This window comes from Aquarana catesbeiana, linkage group LG09 (genome assembly GCF_042186555.1).
Source record: "Aquarana catesbeiana isolate 2022-GZ linkage group LG09, ASM4218655v1, whole genome shotgun sequence".
Taxonomy (NCBI): domain Eukaryota; kingdom Metazoa; phylum Chordata; class Amphibia; order Anura; family Ranidae; genus Aquarana; species Aquarana catesbeiana.
This window is the reverse complement of record NC_133332.1, coordinates 309,558,955-309,586,235: the sequence shown is the minus strand read 5'-3', so window position 1 is coordinate 309,586,235 and position 27,281 is coordinate 309,558,955. Positions and strand designations below refer to the sequence as shown.

The 27,281-nt window shown below is 43.1% G+C and overlaps 2 protein-coding genes across 3 annotated transcripts in view; one reads left to right on the top strand and one right to left on the bottom strand.

Annotated features, from left to right (window-relative positions):
* Positions 1 to 27,281, bottom strand: part of TMEM35A (transmembrane protein 35A) — a 269,462-nt gene that overhangs the window by 109,720 nt on the left and 132,461 nt on the right. The window lies entirely within an intron of this gene.
* The window catches only part of LOC141108729 (gamma-aminobutyric acid receptor subunit beta-4-like), a 181,183-nt gene that overhangs the window by 64,858 nt on the left and 89,044 nt on the right, over positions 1 to 27,281 (top strand). Inside the window, exon 3 of the mRNA XM_073600621.1 lies at positions 15,656 to 15,723. Within this exon, the coding sequence (XP_073456722.1) occupies positions 15,656 to 15,723 (68 nt within the window). The remainder of the gene's footprint in view (positions 1 to 15,655; positions 15,724 to 27,281) is intronic.

Here is a 27,281-nt window from a genome sequence, read left to right as displayed (position 1 = left end):
AGTGGCAGTAGACTTTTATATGACCATGGATAAAAACTTGGAAACTTGGATAGGTTTCCATATGGAGTCCCGCTTGGCAGTATATCTAGCAGCCCGCTCCTCCAATTTTGAGGGGAGACAGGGCTGGTGGATGTCTGGAGGAGGTGGATTCTAGAGGTATGACAGTACTGCCACTCCAGGACACACTCCATACTATCCTGGATTGACCCTATGTAATGAAGAGGCTTTGAATATGATGGAGAAGGTAAATTATGAACCGATGGGTCTTTCAGATCACTCACCTGTGGTTTTCTCAATAAAAATGGGGAGTAGTTACAGTAGGAGTGATTGGAAAATAAACCCCTTTTGGCTGGAACTGATGGAGGATTCAGGAAAAATAGCAGCCAGCCTGGAGGAGTTTGTAAAAGTAACTGCAGAGTCAGCCCCACCGGGGGTGATCTGGGATACCCTGAAGGCGTTTCTTTGGGGTGTGCTAATACAGCAAATTTCATATATCAAGAAACAAAAGCAAAAGAGATCACTGCAGTGGAAAGAGTGAGAGTTGCGGGAGCATGGTACGCTAGAAAGGCATAGGGAGTGGTCAGAGAAACAGGAAGAATATAAGAAACAGGTCTTGATGAAAGCAGAAAATAAGAGGCTCCCAAAACTTATGGAAGTACTCAATTGGGCTGCCAGGGAGGGGAAATTACTCCCATCCATGATGGAAGCAACAATCATTGTATTGCCAAAGGAGAGGAAAACTCAACTTGAAGTAGCATCTTATAGGCCAATATCCCTCTTGTGTTCAGACATAAAACTTTTAGCAAAGGTGCTAGCGGCAAGGTTAAATAGAATAATTTAAAAACGTATACACCCGGATCAAACCGGATTTATAAGGCGGGCATATCTAAACATCCAACGGAAAAGGAGGGGACAAAGGCTGTTTTGTCACTAGACGCAGTTAAGGCCTTTGATAGCCTTGAATGGCACTACCTCTGGCAAGTACTAGCGGAATTTCAACTTGGTCCCTATTTTGTTAAATGGATTAGAATGTTATATGAGGCACCTGGGGCCAAAGTGAGAATAAATGGAGAGTGCTCTGAGTGGTTCCAGTTGGCGAGGGAGACGAGACAGGGGTGCCCACTATCGCCCCTGCTCTTTGCCCTCACAATAGAGCCACTGGCCATCGTTTTAAGATCCTCCCCAAGTGGGATAATGTATTTTTTGCATTGTTGTATAAGATGAAAATTTTTCAATAAAAATTATTTGATATAAAAAAAGAAGAGTTACTATAGAGAAAGAGTGAAATTTGAACAACGTATGTAAGTTAATAAAAAAAAAAAAAAGTTAGGCCATCGCTTTAAGATCCTCCCCGATTGGGATAATGTATTTTTTGCATTGTTATATAAGATGAAAATTTTTCAAAAAAAGTATTTGATATAAAAAAAGAAGAGTTATTATAGAGAAAGAGTGAAATTTGAACAACGTATGTAAGTTAATAAAAAAAAAAGTTAGGCCTACTTTTACAGTACTTTCTGTATAGCCCTCATATTTACAACTGTAAAATGGCAAATACATGATAACATTGTGATGTAGGTACCCATTACATAAATAACCTTATGGATACTGGGTTAGGCATGTTGCAATAAAAAAAAAAAAGAAATACAAAGCCAATAATGCAATTATTTTGTGGGCTTGACTACTGTTGAGAAAACAGTAGCCTTTGGTCCGCTGCATTTTTGTATTGCTGAAATGTCTGATCTACAAGCACATAATTTCACCCATTAGGGGGATTCTCTCTCTCTGTTTTTCCTGTTTACTGTGATCACCGTAAGTGAAAGAAAGTCCCATAGTTGACATGTGAGGGTGCACTATGCATGTGTAGTGGCAGCTGGGGGTGGGTGGATTCAAACCAAAGACCCCAGTGCTGCAGGGATCGAGTGGTAACCACTAAGCTACTTTGGACAATCTCAGAAATAACTTAGACCTTCAGCAATAATTTCCAGATTTGTCAATGTATAGAACTGTTATGGAGAGAGCTGCCTGCTCTCTCTGTGAACAGTTTGTTTTCTGATCAGAGAGAGAAAATCTTGATGGTGTAAGGTGCAGGGCACAGTTTTATAGAGACCTGATTGATGAGAGTTAGCACTTTTGATGTTGGTGGATGTGGGGTCACCATATAGTCAGTGCTTGGGTCTCCACCCAACTAAGGGAAGTATGGTGCGGTTGACACTGTTCTTTGAGGCAAGACAGAAGAATTCCAAATTTTAATTGATTTTGGAGAAATTTAGTTGTGCTGGAAACTGTTTGCATGCCACGATACTGCCATCTGAAGTCTGATGTTGAAAATGACTGATGTTCATGCTGTTAAGAAGGAACATTCCAATGCTAAGCTGACCACAGTTGTGTATGGATTCTAGTCCAGACTCCAGAGCATCTGCCTTCAGATAATGTGAGTACTTCAGTAGAGGAAGGGTTTCAGAGCAGTTGACAGTGCAGAGTCAGTCAAGACCACATGGAAAGCAGCAAGGGCCTGGGAACCTGGGGTTGAGCTGATCATATCTGGTAGCCATTGCATTGGAAATGAGAAGTTCCCACCCCAGGAAGCCTAGAGAGAGAGATGATGGATCTGCTGTTTCCACGGAAGAGGCACTAGTGGAGCAGTGGTAAGTCAGTGGTCTACGGTGGTCCTGTCCATGATAAATAAAAGATGTAGAGTTGGTCACACTGACTAGAGAGTGGCCCTGGGGTTTGAGAGACCCATCCAGGAATAATGAGCGTTATTTGCAAAGAGGCTTTTGGAATAAAACTCCCACTCTGCAGTAGTATGATTACTATGTAAAGAACACCCTGATTATTGGCACTCTTATGGGGAAGTTACAACCAGCTCTAAGCCCCCACCCCACAGTATACACAGAGCCCCAAAAACTCTATTAAAAAATGACTGATGTGCATCCTGTTAAGAGGAAATATGTTCCAGTGAAAAGTTGATCACAGTTGTATATGGACTGTAGTCCAGAGCACCTGTCTTGAGATAATGTGAGTACTTCAGTACAGGGGCATAACTAGAACCTTCAGAGCCCCAGTGCCCTAAAGAAACCATGAAGGGTCCCCCTGACCCCATCCTAGGGCACTTCCTATTGGTCCCGGGGCCCTTGCCCCTGGTCCACTGGTCCCAGGGCCTGGGGACACCATAATCCCAATCATGAATTGGCATAGGGACACCATGACCCCAATCAAACGACATGGGATCACCACAATCCCAATCAATAAATGACATGGGGGGCACCATTATCCTAATCAGTAAATGACACGAGGATACCATGATCCCAATTAATAAATGACATGGAGACACCATGATCACCAATCAGCAAATTACATGGGGACACCACACTCTCAATCAATAAAAGAATGGTGACACCAATCAATAACTGACGCGGGGACACAGTGCTCCCCATCCCCTGAACTCTGTCATGTACACACTTTGGCAGCGATGTCCCCTCCTCTGCAATGTTTGTTACTTGGTCATGTGGCTCTGTGCGGTCTCTGCCTGTTTTATGACACCCTGAGGTCAGTGTCACCAGGATCGGATGAGCCATCCACATGTCCTGGCTCAGCGGGCAGGATGACAGCCACCTTCCTTGTGTTCGGTAGCAACAAGTCCCTTGCACAGACAATCCAAGTTTGCCCCCCTCCCTCCATGCCATACTCACCTTAGCAGGTCCTGCGGGGCCCTTGCTCCATCACTTTGTTGTGTGCCCACCTTGTGCCTGCAGAACGATGGCAGTAGTAGTGCCAGAGCCAACGGTAATCCAGCTTCGACTTCCTTCATCTTCAGCACAGGGACAGCCCAGGACAACTGGTCAAATCAAGAGAAATGGATGAAGCAGGTAGCAAGCGGCAGCAGCCAGCCTTCCCCAGACACATGGTCGTCTTAGGCCCCCCCCCCCACAGTGGTTGCAAGTGCGACCTTTGCGACCCTGGTAGTTCCACTGCTGCTTCAGTAGGAGAAGGGTGTTGACATTGGTCCCAGAGAAGTTAAGAGTGCAGAGTCAGTCAAGACCACATGGGAAGAAGCAAGGGCCTGGGAACCTGAGGTTGAGTTGACTACACTGTACATGGTGGCCATTGCATTGATATATCTAAATTCCCACCCCAGAGGCCTAGAGAGAGATGTAAGATCTGATATTTCAATGGGAGAGGCACTAGCAGAGCGGTAATAATCCATGGTCCATGACAAAGGAAAGCGTGTAAATTTGCAAACACTGACTAGAGAGTTTGGGAGACCCATACAGGAATTTGCTATGAGAGGTATTTGCGAAGAAGCTTCTGGAATAAAAATACCACTCTGCAGTATTATGATTACTATTTAAAGAAGTCTTTTCCTCTGCTGCATAGTCATCCCCTCCCCACAGAGACAATAAAAGCGTTCTATAAATTTGTTATTAGCTTAAAAAGCTTATGTGAGCAGGTACTGTTTTTGTCTTATGTTTTATCTAGTTCATTTCAGCTATTATATTTTCTGTTTAAATCATATTCAGTTGCAGACTTTTATGTCTTAAAGCATAATGAACGTTGTGTATTAAACAAAAAGTGATCTCCATGTATAAAGACCTATCTATATAGCCAGACATTTTAGACTTCTAACCCTTTTGGTGAAGGCCCTTTTATGCTCCAGGTTGACTGTGCCCCTGTGTACAAACCCAGCTCCATAAAAACATGGTTTGACCAGTTTGGTGTGAAGGAACTCTAAGTGGCCAATATGGTGAGAATCAAACATTATGGTGGTTCCCTGACTTAGAAATTAGCCTTACACAGTGTGCAGAAATTAATTACACAGAGTCCCTCTGTAAAAGTGCTGTTACTACACAGTTTAACTTTGTAGATGTACATTACATTTAGGTGGGACACTGCTGAGCCCGTGCCCTCTCCACCAGTCCAGCATACCACCGTCACCTCACTCCCAGTGACAGAATGGGTCCCATCGTGCACTTAGCACAGACCTCATGCATGCACTTGTTAGCTCTTTTTCTCCCATACAATGCGAACAGACTATAGGTCTCCGTAATGCAGGTTCGGTCCTGATTGCTTTGGGAAACCAACTGCCGGGGAGGAAGCCAGATCACCGACCCCCTCCCTACCGGAGGACCTGTAACCCATACCAGGTACCACGCTTCACGACTTGCTGCAATGTACCTCGCACTCGATCTTGGTTACTATGACAACTCCATTACTCCGCCTGCTTGTCTTGCAGAGTAGACCTTTAGTAGTGGCTTTGCTTCATACCCCACATGTGCTTTACTGACTCTTGTTCTTTCATACGCCAGGAACCTCTATGCACCCCTTTAAATGACTTCAGACGAGGCTTAGAACAGTTGATACAACTTTACTTGAACATTCTGCAACTCAGTCCAGTATGAACAATTCAATGCAACATCCCCTAACTAACTCAACTAGGTGGCAGAGGATTGGCTCAGCAAGGTTACAGTCCATAAATGTTGTTTCCCAAGGCTTGGCGGTTCTCCGGAATACTGGTGCTACCTGCGGGGGGGGGGGATGCTGAGCACATCGGTCCCATCTTTGGTGCTCCATGACAATCATGGCATCTTTCTGAGCAGGCCAAAGCTCTGGAACCCAGCCTTCCCCCCTTATTTATAGCACAGGGCAGATAGTCTGGGTCCAAAAAGCCCAGGCACAGAGGTGCAGAACATTAACTCCTTCCCTAGCCTGGGCCAGCCAACTGCCTGACTAACATGCTATAGGCAACCTGCCTACAAGCTGTCCTCACAAATGTTCCATTCCCACAGACACACTCCAAAATGTTATGAAAAAGTTTTACCAGATGAGTAGAGGCTGTAAAGGGGAGGCAATTCCATATAATGTCCATGGTTTTAAAGTAGCTGATCTGCATGTGTGATAGAGTTAGACTGATAGTGGGATATTGGTACTTTTGGATTTAACCCAGAATGAGTGCTCCTTCAAAGGGGCTGATGAACAGTGAATGGGCAGTGTAGACAAAATCTTGTTCTGGTCTTGAGCTGCTGTAGTTCTGCTAGTCTCAAAAGAGGTAGTACAGTAGGTGTGAGAGTTTAGGAGTGCCCAGTAGAAAACTTCATGACACTCCAGGAAGTTTAGTCCAAATTTTTACTGATGTACTGTAGTAGTATGAGTAGTAAGAAAAGCAGATGCATTTTGAAGGACCTGCCTTCCCCTTCTTCAGGGCCGAATCTGTGGATATGATGGGACTAGCGATAAGATTGATTAAAGGTATCTGAAATGAGGTTTGATCTGAGCTGTCAGGTCAGTTATTTTGCAAACTCTTAAGTCAGTCTCACAGCCAGTCCAATCGTATCCACGGCTTCAGCCCTGAAGAAACGGGAGGCGGTTCCCTGGAAACACGTTGGCTTTTCTTGTTACTTTCTATCAGTGGTCTCCATACTGCGGCTCGTGGGCCAGATGTGGCCCTTTGCTTGACTCTATCTGGCCCGCGGTGCATTGTTCCTCCCACTGACATCAATGATGGGGCATTATTCCTCCCACTGACACCAATGATGGGGCACGATTCTTCATATTCCCATCATTGATGGGACAATATTCTTTCCACTGATATAATTTTCTACTCCCACAGGCCACTCTCCAGCCCCCCCCTCCCCCCCCCAAAGTCTAAAGGGCAGTAAACTGGCCCTTTGTTTAGAAAGTTTGGAGACCCCTGCTCTATACAATATCAGTAAAAATTTGGACTAAAATTCCTGAATGTATCATGACCTATTCTACCAGGCGCTCCTCCACACTCAACCCAATGGTTTTGAAATGGGATGTTCATATAGGTCTGATGATCGGTTGTCTACCAATGTTTGTCTATATAGTTTATGTTGTAGTTTTTATACTGTTGTGAGGAGAAAGAAAGTTTCCTTTTCAACCTGTGTCCTAGACCTTTGTATACATATAATTTCTACTTTATCTGACATGACTATAAAACGAGAGTAGCTGTTAAAAGAGGAAGGAGTGGTAAAAAGGAATATTAAGGGAGATAGAGGCTTATTCATGACTGTCTGCAGTGAGAATGAATATTTTTATCTACGACTTTTGGCCAAGAATTATTATCAATGTTGCCTTTCATTAGTGAGTCGAGTGGATAAAAAGCGAGAAAAACCAGCACAGATGATTATAACCGGTCTCGTCTCCTAGTCTTAATTACATGGCTTGTAGAGCTTGGTTGTTTCATCTTAGCAACCAGACAGTAAAGATTAGCTTCAAGGGTATTAATAGGTGTCCCGTCATTTCCAAAATTCATTAAAACAACAAAAGGTTGTCAAAATCCTTTTCTACACTTGGACTATTGTTCACACTGTTTTTTCAAGACTTGTTAGCTACAACCTTCCTGGTGTTATGTTTGTCTTTCAAGTGTGAAGCCTGTTTCATTGAAGTGCCTTAGAAATGTAAGAATGTGATTTAAAACCTTCAAGTTCAAAAATGGGCACACAAAGTTTCATCTAAATATCTTCCTTAATAGTCACAATGGATATAAGTCCAATTTATGTGCACCAAATCCCTCTGCAAGGCCAGATATTAGATTGTGAAAGTAGAATGACATCATCACTGTGTCTGTACAGAAAGTCGAGTCAACAGGCCACACCCACTACAAAAACCCACAGGAGGGGGCAGAGACAAGACCAGTCCCCCTGCACAAGTTAGGAGAGCAGAGCTGTGGGTGAGTCCCAGCAGGCCCCATCCACTACAGGCTGTCTGCAGAAAACTACAGGAGGGGGCGGAGACAAGACCAGTCTCCCTGTACACGTTGTGAGAACAGGAGTTGTGGGTGGGTCCCAACAGGCCCCACCCACCACAGGCTGCCTGCAGAAAACTACAGGAGGGGGTGGAGACAAGACAAGTCACCCTGCACAAGTTGAGAGAGCAGAGCTGTGGGTGGGTCCCAGCAGGCCCCACCCACTACAGGCTGTCTGCAGAAAACTACAGGAGAGGCGGAGACAAGACCAGTTACCCTGCACAAGGAGAGAGCACAGCAGTGAGCAGTCTTTATTACAGGAAGAAAAAGTCTCACACTGGATTACTGCACAGACCTGGAAGAAATACACAAAGCACACCAAGATTCAAGCAAGAATTTATATTCTTTTTGTACTTAGACAGTTCAGCTTTAACACCAGAATGCTTTAAAGGATAACTAAACCCCGAAACACATTTGTAACATATTGCAGCTTACAGTCCTTACACGTGGTGGCTGCATTGGTTTTCTTTTTTTCAAGTCAAGAACATTTGCAGCAAATACAGAAATCACTTGCTGATCCTGCCAGAAATACAGTGTCCTCATCACTTCCTGGGAGCTAAACCGACTAATATCTTCCTTCCTAGCCATCTTCTCTCCACTACAAATTGCCCTCCATGTAGTGTGGATGAAGAAATACATTACTAACATCTTGTATATAATCCCTTATAATCCCCTCCAAGAGCTTGCATACTATTGACGTTAGGCTAACTGGTCTATAGTTCTCAGAGATGTATTTTGGGCCCTTTTTAAATATTGGTGCTACATTGGCTTTTCTCCAATAAGCTGGTACCATACCAGTCAGTAGACTGTTCATAAAAATTAGGAACAATGGTCTGGCAATTACTTGACTAAGTTCCTTAAGGACCCTCGTGTGCAAGCCATCTGGTCCCGGTGACTTATTAATGTTAGGTTTTTCAAGTCTATTCCTAATTCTATCCTCTGTTAGCCATGAGGGTGCTTCCTGTGACATGTCATGAGGATAAACCTTGCTCTTTTGGTTATTGGAGCCCCCCGTTTCCCTCGTGAAGACTGAGAAGAATAAATTCAAAACCTTCATCATCTCTCCATCCTTTGTAACCAGATTCCCTTCATCATTCTTTATGGGGCCAATATAATCTGACCTTCCTCTCTTACTATTTATATACTTAAAGAATTTCTTGGGATTTTTTTACTCTCCCCCGCTATGTGCCTTTCGTGTTCTATCTTAGCCGTCCTGATTACACCCTTACATTTCTTATTGCATACTTTGTAAAGTTGGAATGCTGATGATGACCCCTCAGCCTTGTATTTTTTGAAGGCCTTCTCCTTTGCTTTTATATCCATTTTTACATTGAATTTAAGCCATTTTTCCTCCGTGTTCATTGTTCCTAGGATTTTATCCCATTTAATATCTTCTAGCAAGGAGCTTCGTTTATGGAAGTTGGCTCTTTTGAAATTCAGTGTCTTTGTATTCCCCTTATGTTTCCCATTTGTGTGATTTATACTGAAACTAATTGACCTGCGATCGTGGTTTCCTAAATTGCCCCGTATTTCCACATCTGTGATCAAGTCTGTAGTGTTAGTAATCAGTAGGTCTAGTAATGCTTTGTTTAATGTTGGTGCATTTACCATCTGACCCATGAAATTGTCCTGAAAGACATTTAGGAAATGGCGAGCCTTAGACAAATGCGCGGTTCCTTCTGGATAATTGTGTCTGGATAATTAAAATCCCCCATTATAATGAAAATTCCCATCCTTGCTGCCATTCCAAACTGTGATAAGAGATCTGCCTCCCCCTCCTCCCTGGGGAGCCTATAGCATACTCCCAGTATTACTTTTCTCTTGGTTTCCTCCTTTTGTAGCTCTACCCATAAGGATTCCATCTCCTCCCTTGCTCCATTTGTGATGTTGTCTCTCACATTCACTTGTACATAATTTTTTATATACAGGCATACTCCTCTCCCTTTTTTACCCTCCCTATCTCTGCGATATAGGGAATACCATTAAATGGTTGCCAACCAATCATGAGAGCTGTTGAACAGTCTCTGAAATTCCCACAAAATCTAAATCCTCCTCGTACAATAGCAGCTCTAGTTCTCCCATCTTGTCCGCCAGACTCCTGGCATTAGTGAACAAGCCACGTAGTTTTGTCCGGACGCATACTATCTACTTATTGGGTCTTCTGAGGTTGCAAAAAGGACTTGTTACTATATTTACCTCGGGTTTAGGTGCTTTAGCCAACCTACTACTAATGCCCCCAATACTATCCTCTGAAATTTGTTCCACGCTGGCTATCTATACATCTGCTGCCCCCCCCCCCCCGTTGCCGAATTTAAAAGACCCTCTAACTTGTCAGCCATCTTCTCTCCCAGCCGATCTGCACCTTCCCCATTTAGATGCAGTTCGTCCCTGCTAAAGAGCTGGTAACTGACTGAGAAGTCGGCCCAGTTCTCCAGGAACCTGAACCCCTCCTTTCTACACCAGCTCCTCAGCCACTTGTTTACTTCCCTAATCTCCCACTGCCTCTCTGATGTGGCTCGAGGTACCAGTAGTATTTCAGAGAATACTACCTTGCAGGTCCCAATTCTCAATTTAGCTCCTAGATCCCAAAAATCTTTTTTTAGGACACTCAATCTTCCTCTGACTTTGTCATTGGTGCCAACGTGCACCATGACAGCTGGGTCATCCCCGACCCTTCACAGTAATCTGTTCACCAGATCCGTGATGTGTCAAAACCCGAGCACACGGAAGACAACATACAGTTCAGGTCTTTGTGACAGATTGCCCTCTCTGTCCTTCTGAGAATTGAGTCCCCTACCACCAGAATCTGTTTTTCCCTTCCCTTGGCTTTACCCCACCCTCACTGGATGAGTTATTGTCCTAGCAGCTAGGGGAATCACTCTGCTCCAGCAATGCTGGTCCCTGACTGGTTTCCGTAATATCATGCAACGTACGTACTTATCGGGATGTTCCAGCCCAGGATTGGTCTCCCTGACTCTTTCCCCTCTTCCCTTCCTGACTTTCACCCATCTACTCTGCTCTGGTGCTTGCACCTCTTTGTCTCAACCCGCCTCTATGCTGGCCCCTGCCAGCTACGATCCCAACTCTCCTTAAGTATGAAGAGTCTTCTCAGTGTCGACAGTTGCTTCCCTAGATTTAGGACCTGGGCTTCCAGAATCCAAATTGCATGAGTTCCAGCGAGAAGTTTCCACAGTCCGTGATAACTTGGGGAGCCATGTCATCGGTTGGTTTTAGTCCACTGTGTTTTATCAAGTCCAAAGTCAGCGCAGCTCTCTAGCAGGAAATTTTAGAGCACTTATTGCTTCCCTCTGCTGACCAGCTTTATGGAGATGCTGATTTCATTTACCAGCAGTACTTGCCAAAAGTACCAATACCTGCTTTATTGATAACGGTATCACTGTGCTTGATTGGCCAGCAAACTTGCCTGACCTAAACCCCACTGAGAATCTGTGGGGTATTGTCAAGAGGAAGATGAGAGACATCAGACCCAACAATACAGATGAGCTGAAGGCCACTATCAAAGCAACCTGGGCTTCCATGACACCTCAGCAGTGCCACCAGCTGATTGCCTCCATGCCAAGCTATATTGATGCAGTAATTCATGCAAAAAGAGCCCCGACCAAGTATAGAGTGCATACTATACTGTACATGGACATACTTTTCAGTAAGCCAACATTTCTGTATTAAAAATCCATTTTTTAAATTGGTCTTATGTAATATTCTAATTTTCTGAGATACCGAATGTTGGATTTTCACAAGTCATAATCAAATTAAAAGAAAGAAATGCTTGAATATATCACTCTGTGTGTAATAATATATGAGTTTCACTTTTTTAATTGAATTACTGAAATTTGATGATATTCTAATTTTTTGAGATGTACCTTTATATTTTATCTATTGTTCTTTATCTGTGTGCTGTGTCCTAAATAAAAAAGAAGAAAAAAAGATACAAATTCAAAGAACACTAAACTACTTTGAATACATAAAAAAACATTTTTTAAATTGTAATCATTGCCAATTAGAAATAAACAAACAACATACCTATTATTTTCTTTGTGTATTCCATTAAATGTCCATATGGACTACTATACATTTTTAAAACTATATATTATACAAATAACCATATCACATAAATATGTGATTCAAGAAGGGTTACCTAAACAAGGTAACCCAAGTAGAACACAACATTTTACAGTTTCACAGGATTTACCAAGGATACCTCAGGGAAGCTCAGTGAACCAGAAGCATGGATGAGAGGGAAATGGTTTTGTTGAAATTAAATTTGCAGCAAAATTAACAATTTTAGCATTCATTAGATTCTACTACACCCAAAAAAAACTTGTGCTTAGTATGCCTTCTTCTTCGGCACATGCCTGCAATTCCTAGCTGTCAAAATGACAGCAGGTAGTTGCTGTTTAAATACAGCAGCTGTAAAAGCTTCTTCTGTAAAAAGATGTGCCATCTGACACAGTGTTTATAAACATTGTTCAGAAAAAAGATTGAAAGATACACAGTAACATTGTTACTTTTGAACCTAGACTTTGTTTCATTTATCTGCAGATCAAAGGGATGAGCTTTGATCGTCATACGATCTTAGTTAAAGCAACCTGGAAAATTTTAAAGAAGGTATTTTAAATAAAATGTTTTCCCTTTTTAATTGCTTAAATATCCTAATTTCCCCATATTTACTCCTTCCTCCCTTTCTCCCTATAGGTATTAGTTTCATATAATTTTTTTTTTACTTTTATCTTTCTAAGCATTCATTTTTAAACTTTGTTTTTTAATTTGTTCAGCTTCAATTTTCATATGATCTCAATTAAAGTAACCTGAAAACTTGGTGAGTATACAATTTTCGGTTTTCCTGGCGCATCACGGCAGCATCCAACAGGAGCTAACTCGCCATATGGGAGAGTGCAAGAAAAAGTTTGTAATGGATAGTAGCGTAAGCACAACAAATTTTCCAAATTTTACTGTCGTGAGCTGAGCCGGGTTCACCTAATAAAGCGTAATGAAGGTGTTTTGGGAGGACCATATTGCTTACTTGCAAATAGCCTCAGGAGACACTCACCACTGCACTGTCCACAGAGCTGGCATTGCCCTGTTTGAATGTGCGCTTAAGTCTTCCGGAATAGAAAGGTCTTGTGAAGAGTAGGCTCTTTTAATTGTCCTAACAATCTAGGAGGCGACTGTGTGTGTTGATGCCGACTGACCCTGCCTTAAGCCATGCGGGACCAAGCACAGATTTCAGCTTTCCTGAATGAAAAGGTAGCCGTCAAGCAGGTATCAGAGTTAGACCACCATCCAGGGGATGTGGTTCCCCTGCTTCACCAAAGAAAGATGGTAACTTGACTTCCTGGTTAAAGTGGAAAGAGAAAGACGCCTTATGGATAAAAGCAGTCTCTGGGTTTTGGGACTATTCTGTCTGGGAAGAACGTTAGGTGAGGCTCCTTGACTACAAAGCCTGCAGCTCTGACACACTTTTCACAGAGGTTGTAGCAGAGTGTAGCCAATTCTGTAGGATATAAATTAGGCCTGCATAGAGCTGAGGACCATAGGCAAGTCCCACTTAGGGTAGAATGGTTTTCTGGCAGGTCTTTAACTCCATGCAAGCCTTTAGGAATTGTATCACATAAGGGTTAAGAGCTCCTTGAACCCCTGTACGTGTGTGGACAAGGCTGAACTTTGGACTTTAAAACATATTTGAACTTAGGGCCCTGTCCAGCCCCAGATGTAAGAACTGCAGAACGTTGGATGGTTTTGGTGATAGAGGACTTTGTGAGATCTGCAAATTTTACCCATATTCTCTGGTAAGTCTTATTAATGGAGACCTCTTTGGCTTGACACAAGGTAGCCACTACCTGCACTGAGCACCCTTGACTTGGTAGCCTCCGCCTCTCAACTTTCATGACATCAAATGTAGTCTCTTGGGGCTGAATGGCAAAACTGGCCATGAGAGAGCAAATCCGTCGTCACTGGAAGAGGCAATGGTGACTCAATGCTCAGCAATGGCATGCAATGCCAAGCTGCTGCTAACAAAGCAAACAGAATATTTTCGTTAAAAGGGGATTAATTCCAGAGATAAAACGATAATTCTCACACTCTACAAGACTCTGGTCCGGCCGCACTTAGAGTATGCTGTCCAGTTCTGGGCACCAGTCCTCAGGAAGGGTGTACTGAAAATGGAGCGAGTACAAAGAAAGGCAACAAAGCTAATAAAGAGTCTCGAGGATATTAGTTATGAGGAAAGGTTTGCGAGCACTGAACGTATTCTCTCTGGAGAAGAGACGCTTCAGAGGGGATATGATTTCAATATACAAATACCATACTGGTTACCCCACAATAGGGATAAAACTTTTTTGCTGTAGGGAGTTTAACAAGACACGTGGCCACTCATTAAAATTAGAAGAAAAGAGGTTTAACCTTAAACTACGTAGAGGGTTCTCTACAATAAGAGCGGCAAGGATGTGGAATTCCCTTCCACAGGCGGTGGTCTCAGCGGGGGGCATCGATTATTTCAAGAAACTATTAGATAAGCACCTGAATGACCGCAACATACAGGGATATACAATGTAATACTGACATATAACCACACACATAGGTTGGACTTAATGGACTTGTGTCTTTTTTCGACCTCACCTACTATGTAACTATGTAACTGTATGCTCAACTGTAGGAGAGAAAGACACCGGAGCCTCCTCAACCAAAATGGTATAATAGCAATTGTGATACTGGAAGTTCCACTGGCAGCCTAAGAATTCTAACCTTTCACTGCTGTCTAGGCACAGCACAACTCTTGTTCCTCTTATAAAAGGAGTAAATGCCAGAAGGGCTTTGAACGCTGCTCTCGTAACTATGCCTCGTAAGCTGAACATCCTGTGACCTTGAGCAGCCTGCTCTTTGAAATGTGTTCTCCAACCTTTCTGGCTGGGGTCTGACATGATAATGTTCCATTCGAAAATACCAATTGGTCAATTAAGAAGAATCAAGGATACTCAGGCACTGTCCTGCTGCAAGAGACTTCGCTTCCAAAGCACCTTTGACTTTTTCTATCAGAATGGTGCGAGCCGGGTCTGTCTTTGATTTACGGTTAACCGGTCCTATCAGGTTGTGGGGACAGAGTCACAACCCATTGTATGCTGCCATGATGCCCCAGGAAATAGAATTTATATCAGTGGCTTTGACAAATAAATCCATACTTAAGATTCCACTATTTATTTTATCTGTGACATTAAATACTAGGACTTGGCAAGGACAGGCAGCATCCTAAAATGATATGCACACCCGAACACATAAATCAATTATAAGCTTCATGTTAATGTAATTTCAAAATTATTTTTAATATTTTTGAACCTTTAGCTTTCATTAATATAATCTATGGTGATGCTGCCATGAAGGTCTTTGTTCAGGCATTTCCTGTTATAAGGTGACAACGCTCTCACTCTCTCTATTTCGCCATTGTGCTGCTTTATTGTGTTAGTGTTATTTCAACATAAATTTTTGATATATTAAAATGTGCATTTTTTATTAATATAATCCCTGGCGATCCTGCTATTAAGGTCCTTCTTCACGCACATCCTGTTATATGGTGACAACACTCTGTCACTGTATCCTGATTGAGCCCTTGTGTTGTTACCCCTGTAACACAGGCTTCCAATGGAGACTACATGTGGTCATTTCAACACACATTACACAGATATAGTCCACCAAGACACCCTCAGAAATGCCATGCATATAGGCAGAATGTGGTTGCAAAGAGACTGCAGGAGATCAGTTGTTACAAAGGATAAAAAGATTGAAAACATTTTAGAAAAAAAAAGGTGATTGTTAATGCAACCCCACAGAATGATGTGTCGGATTGATACCCTGCTAATCTTCTATCATCTTCCACAGGTCCTCCAGTCACTGTGGGGATGAGTATCCATATTTCCAGCATTGACCAGATTTCAGAGGTCAACATGGTAAGTAGTGACTCCATAATACTTTATTATACTGAGTTTCTATTGCGTTGTAATAATAGAATAGTATAGCCAAGTTCTATTTAGCCAAAAATTAACCACTATTTTCTTAAGCATCTGTGAGAAAGTGAAATGTGCTATACTAAAAATCCATAAAGTGACACGTGCTATATTAAAAATCCATAAAGTGACACGAGCTGGAAAACAAAAAGTCCATAATATAATATTGGTTGTATTTCATAAACCTTGTGATGGGGTGGGTGGTTGTCACACATGCTCCCCCTTCTCCACCTCACTCACCAGATTTTCTCCCCTGAAAAGGGGTAAAACAGCATTCACAGCACTATGTGGCTGTACACAATTCCAGATACAGGGCTGCCTCTCTATTTTCCTGCGATTTCCTATCCCTTCAGACTGCTCACATGCAGAGACAAAAAACGAGCCCCATAGTGTAAATCTGTTTTACCATTTATTTAGCTATTGGTATAGAATTGCACTTACCTTGTGTAAAAGACTATACAGCGTTTAAGAATCAGGAAGTCCGAGACGCATTTGTGCTTCACAGACCAAAACTGGAAGCTCCGCCCTACGTGTTTCGTCACATCATTGTCATCAGGATGTCATCAACGTCTAAATCATTTGGTGGAGGGGGGATTATGGTTTGGATTTTTTTCAGGGATTGGGCTTAGTTCCAGTGAAGGGAAAACTCTTAAGGCGTCAGCATGCCAAGACATTTTGGACAGTTTCATGCTCCCAACTTTGTGGGAACAGTTTGTTCCAACATGACTGCTCACCAGCGCACAAAGCAAGGTCCATAAAGCTAGTTTGGGGTGGAGGAACTTGACTGGCCTGCACAGAGTCCTGACCTCAACCTGATAGAACACCTTTGGGATTATTTAGAGCGCAGACTACGACACAGGCCTTCTCGTCCAAAAACAGTGCCTGACCTCACAAATGTGCTTCTTGAAGAATGGTCAAACACACTCCTAAACCCTGTGGACAGCCTTCCCAGAAGAGTTTAAGCTGTTATAGCTGCAAAGGGTGGGCCAACCCAATATTGAACCCTACGGACTAAGACTGGGATGCCATTAAAGTTCATGTGTGTGTAAAGGCAGGCGTCTCTTTTTTTTTTACTTTTTCTTTATTTGATTTTCCATATACAAAATTAGTAAAAATCACATATATCAAACATTTATATAACAATATTCCCAATATTCCCTCGCCCCCCCCCCCCCCCCTTCCCTTACGTTCTCCTTTTTTTTACCACTCACACCCTTCCCTCCTCCCCCTCCCTCGAGTCTCCACCTCTCTCTCCCCGCCTTCCCATCATATCTCTGCATATTTTAAATTCTATCCATCTTTCCCAGATACTAGAGAATTTTTCTATTTGATCCTCTTCCTGTCTACTCAAATATTTCATTTTGTATATGTATTTTACTCTTTTAAGCCATTCTCTTATTGTGGGGGCTTTCTCGGTCTAGCCATTTTTTTGGTATAGCTCCTTTTTCTGCATTTATTAAATGTAGTAATACTGTATGTACTCTTGCCCCTGCGCCCCTAATGGAGTGGCCGCCACTTGTTATATACCATCTTGTCAGACATTTATAATTCCTTTCTATACTTTTGACAATACAGTAATTAAAACCACAGTACCGTATAACATGATGGGTCTGAAACAGTTTTTGCCCCACTTTTGCTAAGCGCCGTTGAGAAGTTCACCTTTGCCCGCACTTCAGTCATCAATGTCAAACAATTGAATACAATACAGCACACTCAATTTAAAATAAAATGTTAAGAATTTCAGATCACTGAGTGGATTCTATTATGCATGTATACTGAGCCAAACATCCCGATCAGGGAAACTGACGTAATGAAACGCAAAGGCCAACATCTTGTATTTGCATCTATCTGGTTTGTTCAATATTGAAAGAATTGTATTATATCTGTTTGATATGTGCAAATAAAAAGCCTTTTGATCTTGTAAAAACACAGTGCCTCTGCTGGACTGAAATTCCAACGAGTCTTATCAGCTCTGCTCAGTTTACCTCTGTCAGCTACAAAACATAGCCAGAGTTCAGGAACCGGAACGGATAGTCAGACAAGCCAAACGTCAGGGAGCCGGAGATGAGCGTAGTAAAAGAGCAAGCAGGAGCCAGAAGGGATGTCAGCCAAGCAAGTCTTTTAACCACCTCAATACAGGGCACTTACACCCCCTTCCTGCCCAGACCAATTTTCAGCTTTCAGCGCTCTAACACTTTGAATGACAATTACTCAGTCAACACTGTACCCATATGAAATTTGCGTCCTTTTTTTCACAGAAATAGAGCTTTTTTTGGTGGTATTTAATCACTAGGGTTTTTTTTATGTTTTGTGCTATAAATAAAAAAGACCGTACATTTTGTGAAAAAAATGCCTTTTTCTTTGTTTCTGTAATAAAATTTTGGAAATTAGTAATTTTTCTTCATAAATTTTGGCCAAAATTTATACTGCTACATAGCTTGGTAAAAATAACCCAAATTAGTGTATATTATTTGGTCTTTGTGAAAGTTATAGAGTCTACAAACTATGCTGCCAATCACTGAAAATTGATCACATCTGATCAGGCCTTCAGTACCTCAGGTGTATCTCATTTCTAGAGACTCTAACAAGTCAGGAAAATACAAATACCCCCCAAATGACCCCTTTTTAGAAAGTAGACATTCCAGGGTATTAAGTAAGTAGCATGGTGAGTTTTTTAAGTTGTAATTTTTTCCCACAATTCTTTGCAAAATGAAGATTTTTTTTTTTTCTACAAAATTGTCATATTATCAGGTTATTTCTCATACACAGCATATGCATACAACAAATTACCCCCCAAAATACCTTCTGCTACTCTTCCCTAATATGGTGATACAAAATGTGTGGGACTTTTACACAGCCTGGCCACATACAAAGGCCCAATATTGAAGTAGCACCTTCAGGCGTTCTACGAGCATAAATGACACATCTCATTTCTCAATGACCTATTACACTTCTGAGGGCCCTGGAGCACCAGGGCAATGGAATTGCCCACAAAATGACCCTATTTTGGAAAGCTAACACGCCAACGTATAATCTATGAGGCATAATGAGTCTTTTGAACGGTTCATTTTTTTCCAGAAGTTTTTGGAAAATGTGAAAAAAAAAATGAAAACACATTTTTTTTACACAAAGTTGTCAATTTATAAGATATTTCTAACACATAGCATGTATATAGCAAAAATTACACCCCAAAACACATTCTGCTACTCATGCTGAGTATGGCGATACCACATGTGTGAGATTTTTACACAGCCTGGCCACATACAGAGGCCCAACATTGAAGCAGTACCTTCAGGCATTCCAGGAGCATAAAAAACACATCTCATTTCATTTCCACCTATCACACTTTTGAAGGTCCTTGAGCACCAGTATATAAAACAAAAACCAGGGATGGGAAGAAAGTGGGAAAGAAACCCCTAGGGGCTAGGACCAGGATTCTTCAAAGAGGAACACCCATAAATTATATTAACCAGGATTCTTTATTTAGAAAAAAACAAAAAATTCCACCCACAATAAATATAGATGACCAAAATACCTCCACCCTCAATATAAAATAATGATAACGTTACCATAAAACACGTGATCACCATGAACAACACCCCTCAGTCAATCAAACATTCGCCCACTATTGGCAATAGATAGGACAATCTGAAGAAATTATAAAGTATGTAAAAAATACATTTTGTAAATAAATAATTTGAAAAATCTTCAGTTCATAGAGGTAGTTTGAACAAATGCAACAGTTGATAACACATCTGCTCTAATGGGTTAGTCCAAGCACCAGGAAAGTGGAATTACCCACAAAATGACCCCATTTTGAAAAGCAAACACCCCAACGTATATTCTATGAGACATGGGCTGCAGATAGGTACTCGGGTACTCTGATGGGCTGGAGATAGGTACTCGGGTACTCTTATGGGCTGCAGATAGGTACTCAGGTACTCTGATGGGCTGGAGATAGGTACTCGGGTAACTTGATGAGCTGCAGATAGGTACTCGAGTACTCTGATGGGCTGGTGATAGGTACTCGGGTACTCTGATGGGCTGGTGACAGGTACTCGGGTACTCTGATGGGCTGGTGACAGGTACTTGGGTACTCTGATGGGCTGGTGACAGGCACTCGGGTACTCTGATGGGCTGGTGACAGGTACTCGGGTACTCTGATAGGTTACAGATAGGTACTCGGGTACTCTGATGGGCTACAGATAGGTACTTGGGTACTCTGATGGGCTGGTGACTGGTATTCGGGTGCTCTAAAGGGCGGTGACAAGTATTCAGATGGACTATGACAGGTACTCAGGTACTCGGTACTCATATGAACTGTGACAGGTACTCAGATGAACTGTGACAGGTACTCAGAAGGACTGTGACAGGTACTCGGGTACTCAGATGGACTGTGACAGGTACTCAAATGGACTGTGGCATGTCCTCAGATGAACTTTACAGGTACTCAGATGGACTGTGACAGGTACTCAGGTACTCATATGGACTGTGACAGGTACTCAGGTACTCAGATGAACTGTGACAGGTACTCAGATGGACTGTGACAGGTACTCAGATACTTAGATGAACTGACAGGTACTCAGGTACTCAGATGGACTGTGACAGGTACTTGGGTACTCAGATGAACTGTGACAGGTACTCAGGTACTCATATGGACTGTGATCCTCTGGACTGGATGGCTTAAGTAGGCAGGACTGACGAGCAGGATATCATCAACAGCTGAGTATCTGTGGATAGATAGGAGCTGGCAATCAGCTGACAGCTGAGCGGCCGGCACAGAGAGGGAAGGGCTGAGCCTAGCCCTGACAAAAATATTCTCATAATAAACCAGCCACACTAATCTACTAGCCTAAACATTTCTAGCCAGTAAACACATTCCAAGTCAAACTCAGATAACAGAAATAAGAGGGAAGTATACAGAACAGAAATAGCATTGAAACATCATTAACCCTTCATGCACTTTGAAAAGTGCAGTTGCACTCTGCAAGGGCAGTTGCTCCAGAGCTTAGTAAATGAGATGAAGTTTTAAAATGGAGAAAAAGGTTTGGGACTTTATATGAGACTCATATGTACACTCATACACAGTGGTATGGAAAAGAAAAAAGAAGTTGGGACTTTGAGTGAGGCATATTATTGGACAATGAATAATTTTTAAACATATATTTATTTGTTCCTTCTACAATGGTGATTTTCCATGTATATGACAGTAAGTACATGCATGATTACAAATTTTGCAATAAAACATGATTTTAACATAAATAACATGACACATAACATAACATGGTGTGGACGAGTATCCTCCATGACAGGATTCCCTATAGGACTATATACCATGTTGGGTCTAAAATATATCGCATTAAAAGCATGGTAGACCATCTGTAGGACATGGTGCATCTGTGTAAGCCCGATGCGTTTCGTGGGACCGTGCCGACGCTTCAGGGGCTGATGCAGCATCATTCTATAAAAATATAAATGTATATAAGTGGCCAAGTCTAATAAATATACCCAAGTGATTGGAAAAAGCAGTAGGTATAAGGGACCAAACTGACAACGCTGGAAATACTCACGTCAACTGCGCATGGAAACCAAAGGACAAGGACTGTATAAAAGGGTCCACCACGGGAGCTGAGGATGGGGCATGCTGAGGGAGCCAAGAGCCCTTATTAATCTTCTCCTATGGGAAGGTGACCAGGGGGGTGATCGATAAACTCGATATCTGAAAATATAAAATGAGTGATGGAGTGGATAATATTAATATAATGTGTATGAAGGAAACGGGGGAAAAACCCATAACCAAATGTGGTGAGATTGAATGTTATACTGGTGAGGGATTCGACTTGGACCAAAAATCGTGATTGTCATGAAACACAGTAAACAAGCGTATGGCCGTAAATAAACATGTGAAAAATTGAGTGAGCATGTGTGATCACAAAAACCAAATCGGGGCTGTAGAAAGTAAATGAAATTATAAAAAATTATAAAAGTGAATGATGTGTATTGAATAAACTGAATAATACGAGCAAAAAGGTGTATGAAATGAGCCAAATCATAAGAAAAAAAGGTGGAAAAAAAAATCGCATGAAAATCATGCAATGCTCCGAGGGGAAAAGAGTGAAAGAAAACAAAAAGATGTGCAGTCTGTGTGATAGAGAGGGAATCAGAAATAGTTACCTGGTGACATCGTACAGAGGCAGGACTCTGAAACAAGAAGTGCATGTGTGAAGAGAAAAGCCAGAATGTGAACAAGACTCCCAGTGGGGGTATAAGTAGCACCCAACACTCCCTGGGCTCCTCCCATATATAATCATGGATAGGAAGCCACCACCCATTGTGGCCTGGAAAAATACATTTTAAAAAAATGAACCTTGTCCAATCAGAGAACACTTTGGGGTTTCATTTACTAAAGGCAAATGGACTGTGAACTGTCTGGGACTTGAACCAGACGGCTGGCTAGGCCCCCCACTCGGAATTCCAGGAACACACAATGACGCAACAAGCAGATGATGGTCAAAGCAATGTTCAGTTTATTAAGGGGAATATCAGTTGGCTTTATACAAAATGAGAGGTAGGATGGATTTCAATACATCAGGGTTTGGTTACAGAGAAAAAAGGATGGCAAAAGGAGTCTATCTCCATATGACGTGTGGTCTCATAAAATCTTCGGTAAAAAGGTACAGGTCAGAATATTCTCATAATAAACCAGCCACACTAATCTACTAGCCTAAACAGTTCTAGCCAGTAAACACATTCCAAGTCAAAGTCAGATAATAGAAATAGGGAAGTATACAGAACAAAAACAGCATTGAAATATAATTAACCCTTCATGCACTTTGCTTAGTAAAACACTTTGCTTAGTAAATGAGATGAAGTTTTACTTTACAAAGAGTACCCAATCACGTGCAAGAAAAATGTAAAAAAAAAAAAAAAACCCAGCATTTTTGCTTGCACATGATTGGATGATGGAAGTCAGCAGAGCTTCTGCTTATTTACTAAGCTCTGGAGCAGCGTGGGATGTGCTCTTCTCTGGGCACATAGAGCACAGACAATGAACCAGAAGGCTTGGAGCGGTGCTGCCTTGTTCTTCCGGCAAACGAAACTGCAATTACTCCCTATGACATCATAAGGGGACTTGTAAAATTCTTGCATGGGTTTGCTGCTGGGAGAAATGGATCAACAGCGTACATTCAGTGCCGATACAAGGGGTGGGCAGGAGGACAAGCTGTCCAGGGCACAGAGGTGGGGGCGGGGGGTGCCCATCGCTCGCAAGCGCAAGATCAAGGGCTAGCAATTAGGGGGCTGTAGCTTCATGTCTGCTCTGACAGCCACTGCTATCTCACTATGCTCCAACATGTCCATTCTCCACCTCTATTGACAAAGTCACACAATCAAGGGCAGCCCATCCTTTACAGGCACCGCCCCCCCTGTCCATCGCCGCCTCCCCTATTCATGTGTTCGGCCCTTTTCAGGACACCGGTGCATGGATTCCAATATGGAGGGGCTGTTTTTTTGAAGCACCAATTAGAGCCAGAGGCTCTAATAGGCTTCAATATAGGGTGGGCTCGGGTCGCAGAGAGTGCGCTCCGAGCCCACCCAGGTGTGTTACAACAGCAAATCAATATTGGAACACTGATCCTCCTCCGGTCACCCGATTGGCTGAAAGGACAGGCGATCCTATTGGACGCCTAGGAGGAGGAGGGAGGAGCTGCACAGCAGAAGCCGCCGTGATGCAGAGAGGGCACAGGAGCCGCTGCCAATAGGAGCCTGCAGCCTGCCGCCCATAGGATCCCACCCACCTGCAACCGATGGGGTAAGTGCTGGGGTGGGGAGGGGGCTTCCGGCCAACGGGGGTGGTTGTATGCCGCCCCCCGCAAAAAAACACCAGCTGCCACTGCGCACAAGGGGGTAGATTTACTAAAGGCAAATAGACTGTGCACCTTGCTAGTGCCAGCTGCACTCTGCAAGGGCATTTGCTTCAAAGCTTAGTAGAGCTCAGGAAAGCTCTGCTGACTTCTGTTATCCAATCATGTGCAAGCAAAAATGCTGTTTTTTTTCCTTGCCTATAATTGGGTATTCTTTGCAAAGTGAATCTTACCCTTATGTATTAAAGCTCTAGAGCAGGGGTCTCCAAATTTTCGAAACCAAGGGCCAGTTTACTGTCTGTCAAACTTTGAGGGGGTCGGACTGTCAGTGGCCAGTGTAAGTAGAAAATGCCTTGGTGTCAATGGGAGTAAACAACACTTCATCCAGTCAAGTTCCTCCTCCCCAAACTCGCTCATCCATGTCTTTATGGACCTTGCTTTGTGCACTGTTGCGCAGTCATGTTGGAACAGGAAGGGGCCGTCCCCAAACTGTTCCCACAAAGTTGGGAGCATGAAATTGTCCAAAATGTCTTGGTATGCTGACGCCTTAAGAGTTCCCTTCACTGGAACTAAGGAGCCAAGCCCAACCCCTGAAAAACCTCACACCATAATCCCCCCCTCCACCAAATGATTTGGACCAGTGCACAAAGCAAGGTTCATAAAGACATGGATGAGCAAGTTTGGGGTGGAGGAACTTCACTGGCCTGCACAGAGTCCTGACCGGAACCCCATAGAACACCCTTGGGATGAATTAGAGCAGAGACTGTGAGCCAGGCCTTCTCATCCCACATCAGCTCCTGACCCCAGAAATGCGCTTCTGGAAGAATGGTCAAACATTCCCATAGACACACCCCTAAACCTAGTGGACGGCCTTCCCAGAAGAGTGGAAGCTGTTAAAACTGCAAAGGGTGGGCCAACCCAATATTGAACCCTACCGGCTGAGACTGGAATGCCATTAAAGTTCATGTGCGTGTAAAGGCAGGCGTCCCAATCCTTTTGGTAATATAGTGTATATTGTAGTAAAAAGTAGAGTTCAAATTGGTTCCCGTTATCGTGACTGCTTGGTTGGCAGGGACGCAAAATATAAACTACATAATGGGTCTGAAAGGGTTTTTGTCACAACTTTTGTTAAGTGTCATCGGCAAGTTCGCCTCTGCCCACATACGTCATCAAAGCCACACAATTAAATACACAATCAGCCATGGTGTTCAAACTCATTTTTTTTGTTTCCAGGAAAATAGCAAACCTTTATGAAAATGTATAGAGACAAAAAAAAAATCTCAAGTATTTCAGATCACAGAGTGCATTCTATTGTATGTGTGTACTGAGCAGAACTTCCCGGTCAGGGAAACAGACTTGCAATGCATTTAGCCTCCACTCAAGGGAAGTTTTATGAAGTGTATGTTAACTCGATGAACTTCGCTTATTTATGTCTATTTCGTTTGTTAGATATTCAAAGCGTTTTATTATATCTGTTTGATAAGTGCAAAAAAAAAAAAAAACAACACAAAAGCCTGTTGATTTGTAAAAAACACAATGCCTCTGCTGTCCTTTCAGCTCTGCTCCGTTTATCTCTGGCAGCTAAAAACCCTCTGATTGGACAAGGTGGACAGGCAGGGTGGAGAATTCACACTCTCCGCCACGTCCAATCAGGGGACACTTTGCATTCTTTGAGAACATGCAAAGTTTTCTCGGAATAGCGCCCATGCCACACGGGGGGCGGCCTCCTTTGTGCAATAAGCAGCAGGGCAGCGGGCCCCGAAACGCAGCAGGATCACTGTAGCAGCAGCAGCAGAAACTACTACAGTGATTTCCAGCTTCTAGGGGGGTCCCACGGATATAGCACATACATACTTGCATTGGTCCAAGCTGTAAAAATCGTCATACCTGGAGTTCATCTTTAACCATTTACCGACCGCCCCATAGCAGATTTACTGCTACAGGGTGGCCGTTCTGTGCAGAATCACGTATATATATATATATATATATATATATATGTAATTCTGCACTTCTGCCTAGGGGGAGCACGTGCGTCGTTTCTGCTACGATTAGTCACAGCAGAAGCTGATCAGCGGGTGCCAGCGAATGAATGTCGGCCGGCACCCGCTGAACGTCAGGAAGGGAGTCTGGATGGAGCTCTGCCTGTGTAAACAGGGCAGAGCTCCATTCTGACAGCGGGGTTGTGTTGGATTCTCTTTCCCCGCAAAGCACATTCCTTAGGCTGGGTTCACATATGTGCGAATTGGATGCGGGGAAACAGGACATGCTCAATGGAGCCGGTCCAGGTCTGGGGCGGCCGCGGAGTGGAGTGCAAAAGGGTCCTGTGCATATTTGTGTCGGGTTCAGGCAAAAATTCAGACCTGAATCGCACCTGAACCTGTGAAGAGACACGCACCGGACCCCAGGCACGAACCCACGGCCGCACGTATGTGAACCCAGCAGTCGCAGCTAGTGCTCGATTTTTTGAGGGGGGTCGGGTGGTTTGTTTGCCCCCCCCCCCCGTGCGGTTGGTCAAACCCCCCCCCTCGATCGGTCAATCGGTGAACAAACCCCCCGCCCCCCCTGATTCTAGCCAATACGGTCACTTCTCCTCTCGGCCAATCAGGTCATAAGACCTGCTTCCTGATTGGCCGGGAGGAGAATCAGGAAAACAATAGCGAATATTAATTCGCTATTGTCACACAACTGGATGGGCTCAGGGCGCAGTGCTCTGCGCCCCAAGCCTGCCCTCTTTTTAAGCCAATTAGAGCCTCAGGCTTTAATCACGTGCTTCAAAAAAAAAAAACAGAAAACATTGAAATCCATGTGTTTGGCGCCCTGTATGGAGATTAGGGGCTGGCGCATGGACTGGGGGGGGGGGGGGGCAGTGTCCCTGCACTCCCAATGGAGCGGCCCCCACTGGAACCGGGCCTTAGTAAATGCACCTCACATAGTACACATAAACACTGGCTAGGTACACATTTAACCCTTTGATCGCACTAGATGCTTAACCCCTTCCCAGCCAGTGGCATTAGTACGGTGACAGTGCATATTTTTAGCACTGATCACTGTATTAGTGTCACTGGTCCCCAAGAAGTGCCAGTTAGTGTCTGATTGTCCGCTGCAATATCGCAGTTCCACTATAAGTTGCTGATCACTGCCATTACTAGTATAAAAACAATAATAATTACAATTTCAGTATAAATCCCATTGTTTGTAGACACTATGGGGGTTATTTACTAAAGGCAAATGGAAGTAAAGTCGCTGTAGATCTGAGGGGGGCATGCAAGGAAAATAAAAAACAGCATTTTAGCTTGCACACGATTGTTTGATAAAATCAGCAGAGCTTCCCCACATTTCAGATCTACCCCTCAGATTTACAGCGACTGCACTTCCAAGTGCACTTGTAGTGCAAAGTGGATTTGCCTTTTCGTAAATAACCCCCTTTAGCTTTTGCACAAACCAATAAATATACACTTATTGGGATGAAAAAAATTAATTAAACAGGTTTTTCAGTTCGTGGTGTTTGTGATCTGCCCAATGGTGGCTCAATGATGTAGAGGTCAGAAGATTGTAATGGCCATGTCAGAACCTTCACTAGCTACTAAAGGGTCAACCTTCGCTCCCTGCATGCATCAATGCGCTTTAGCCGCCCATGAC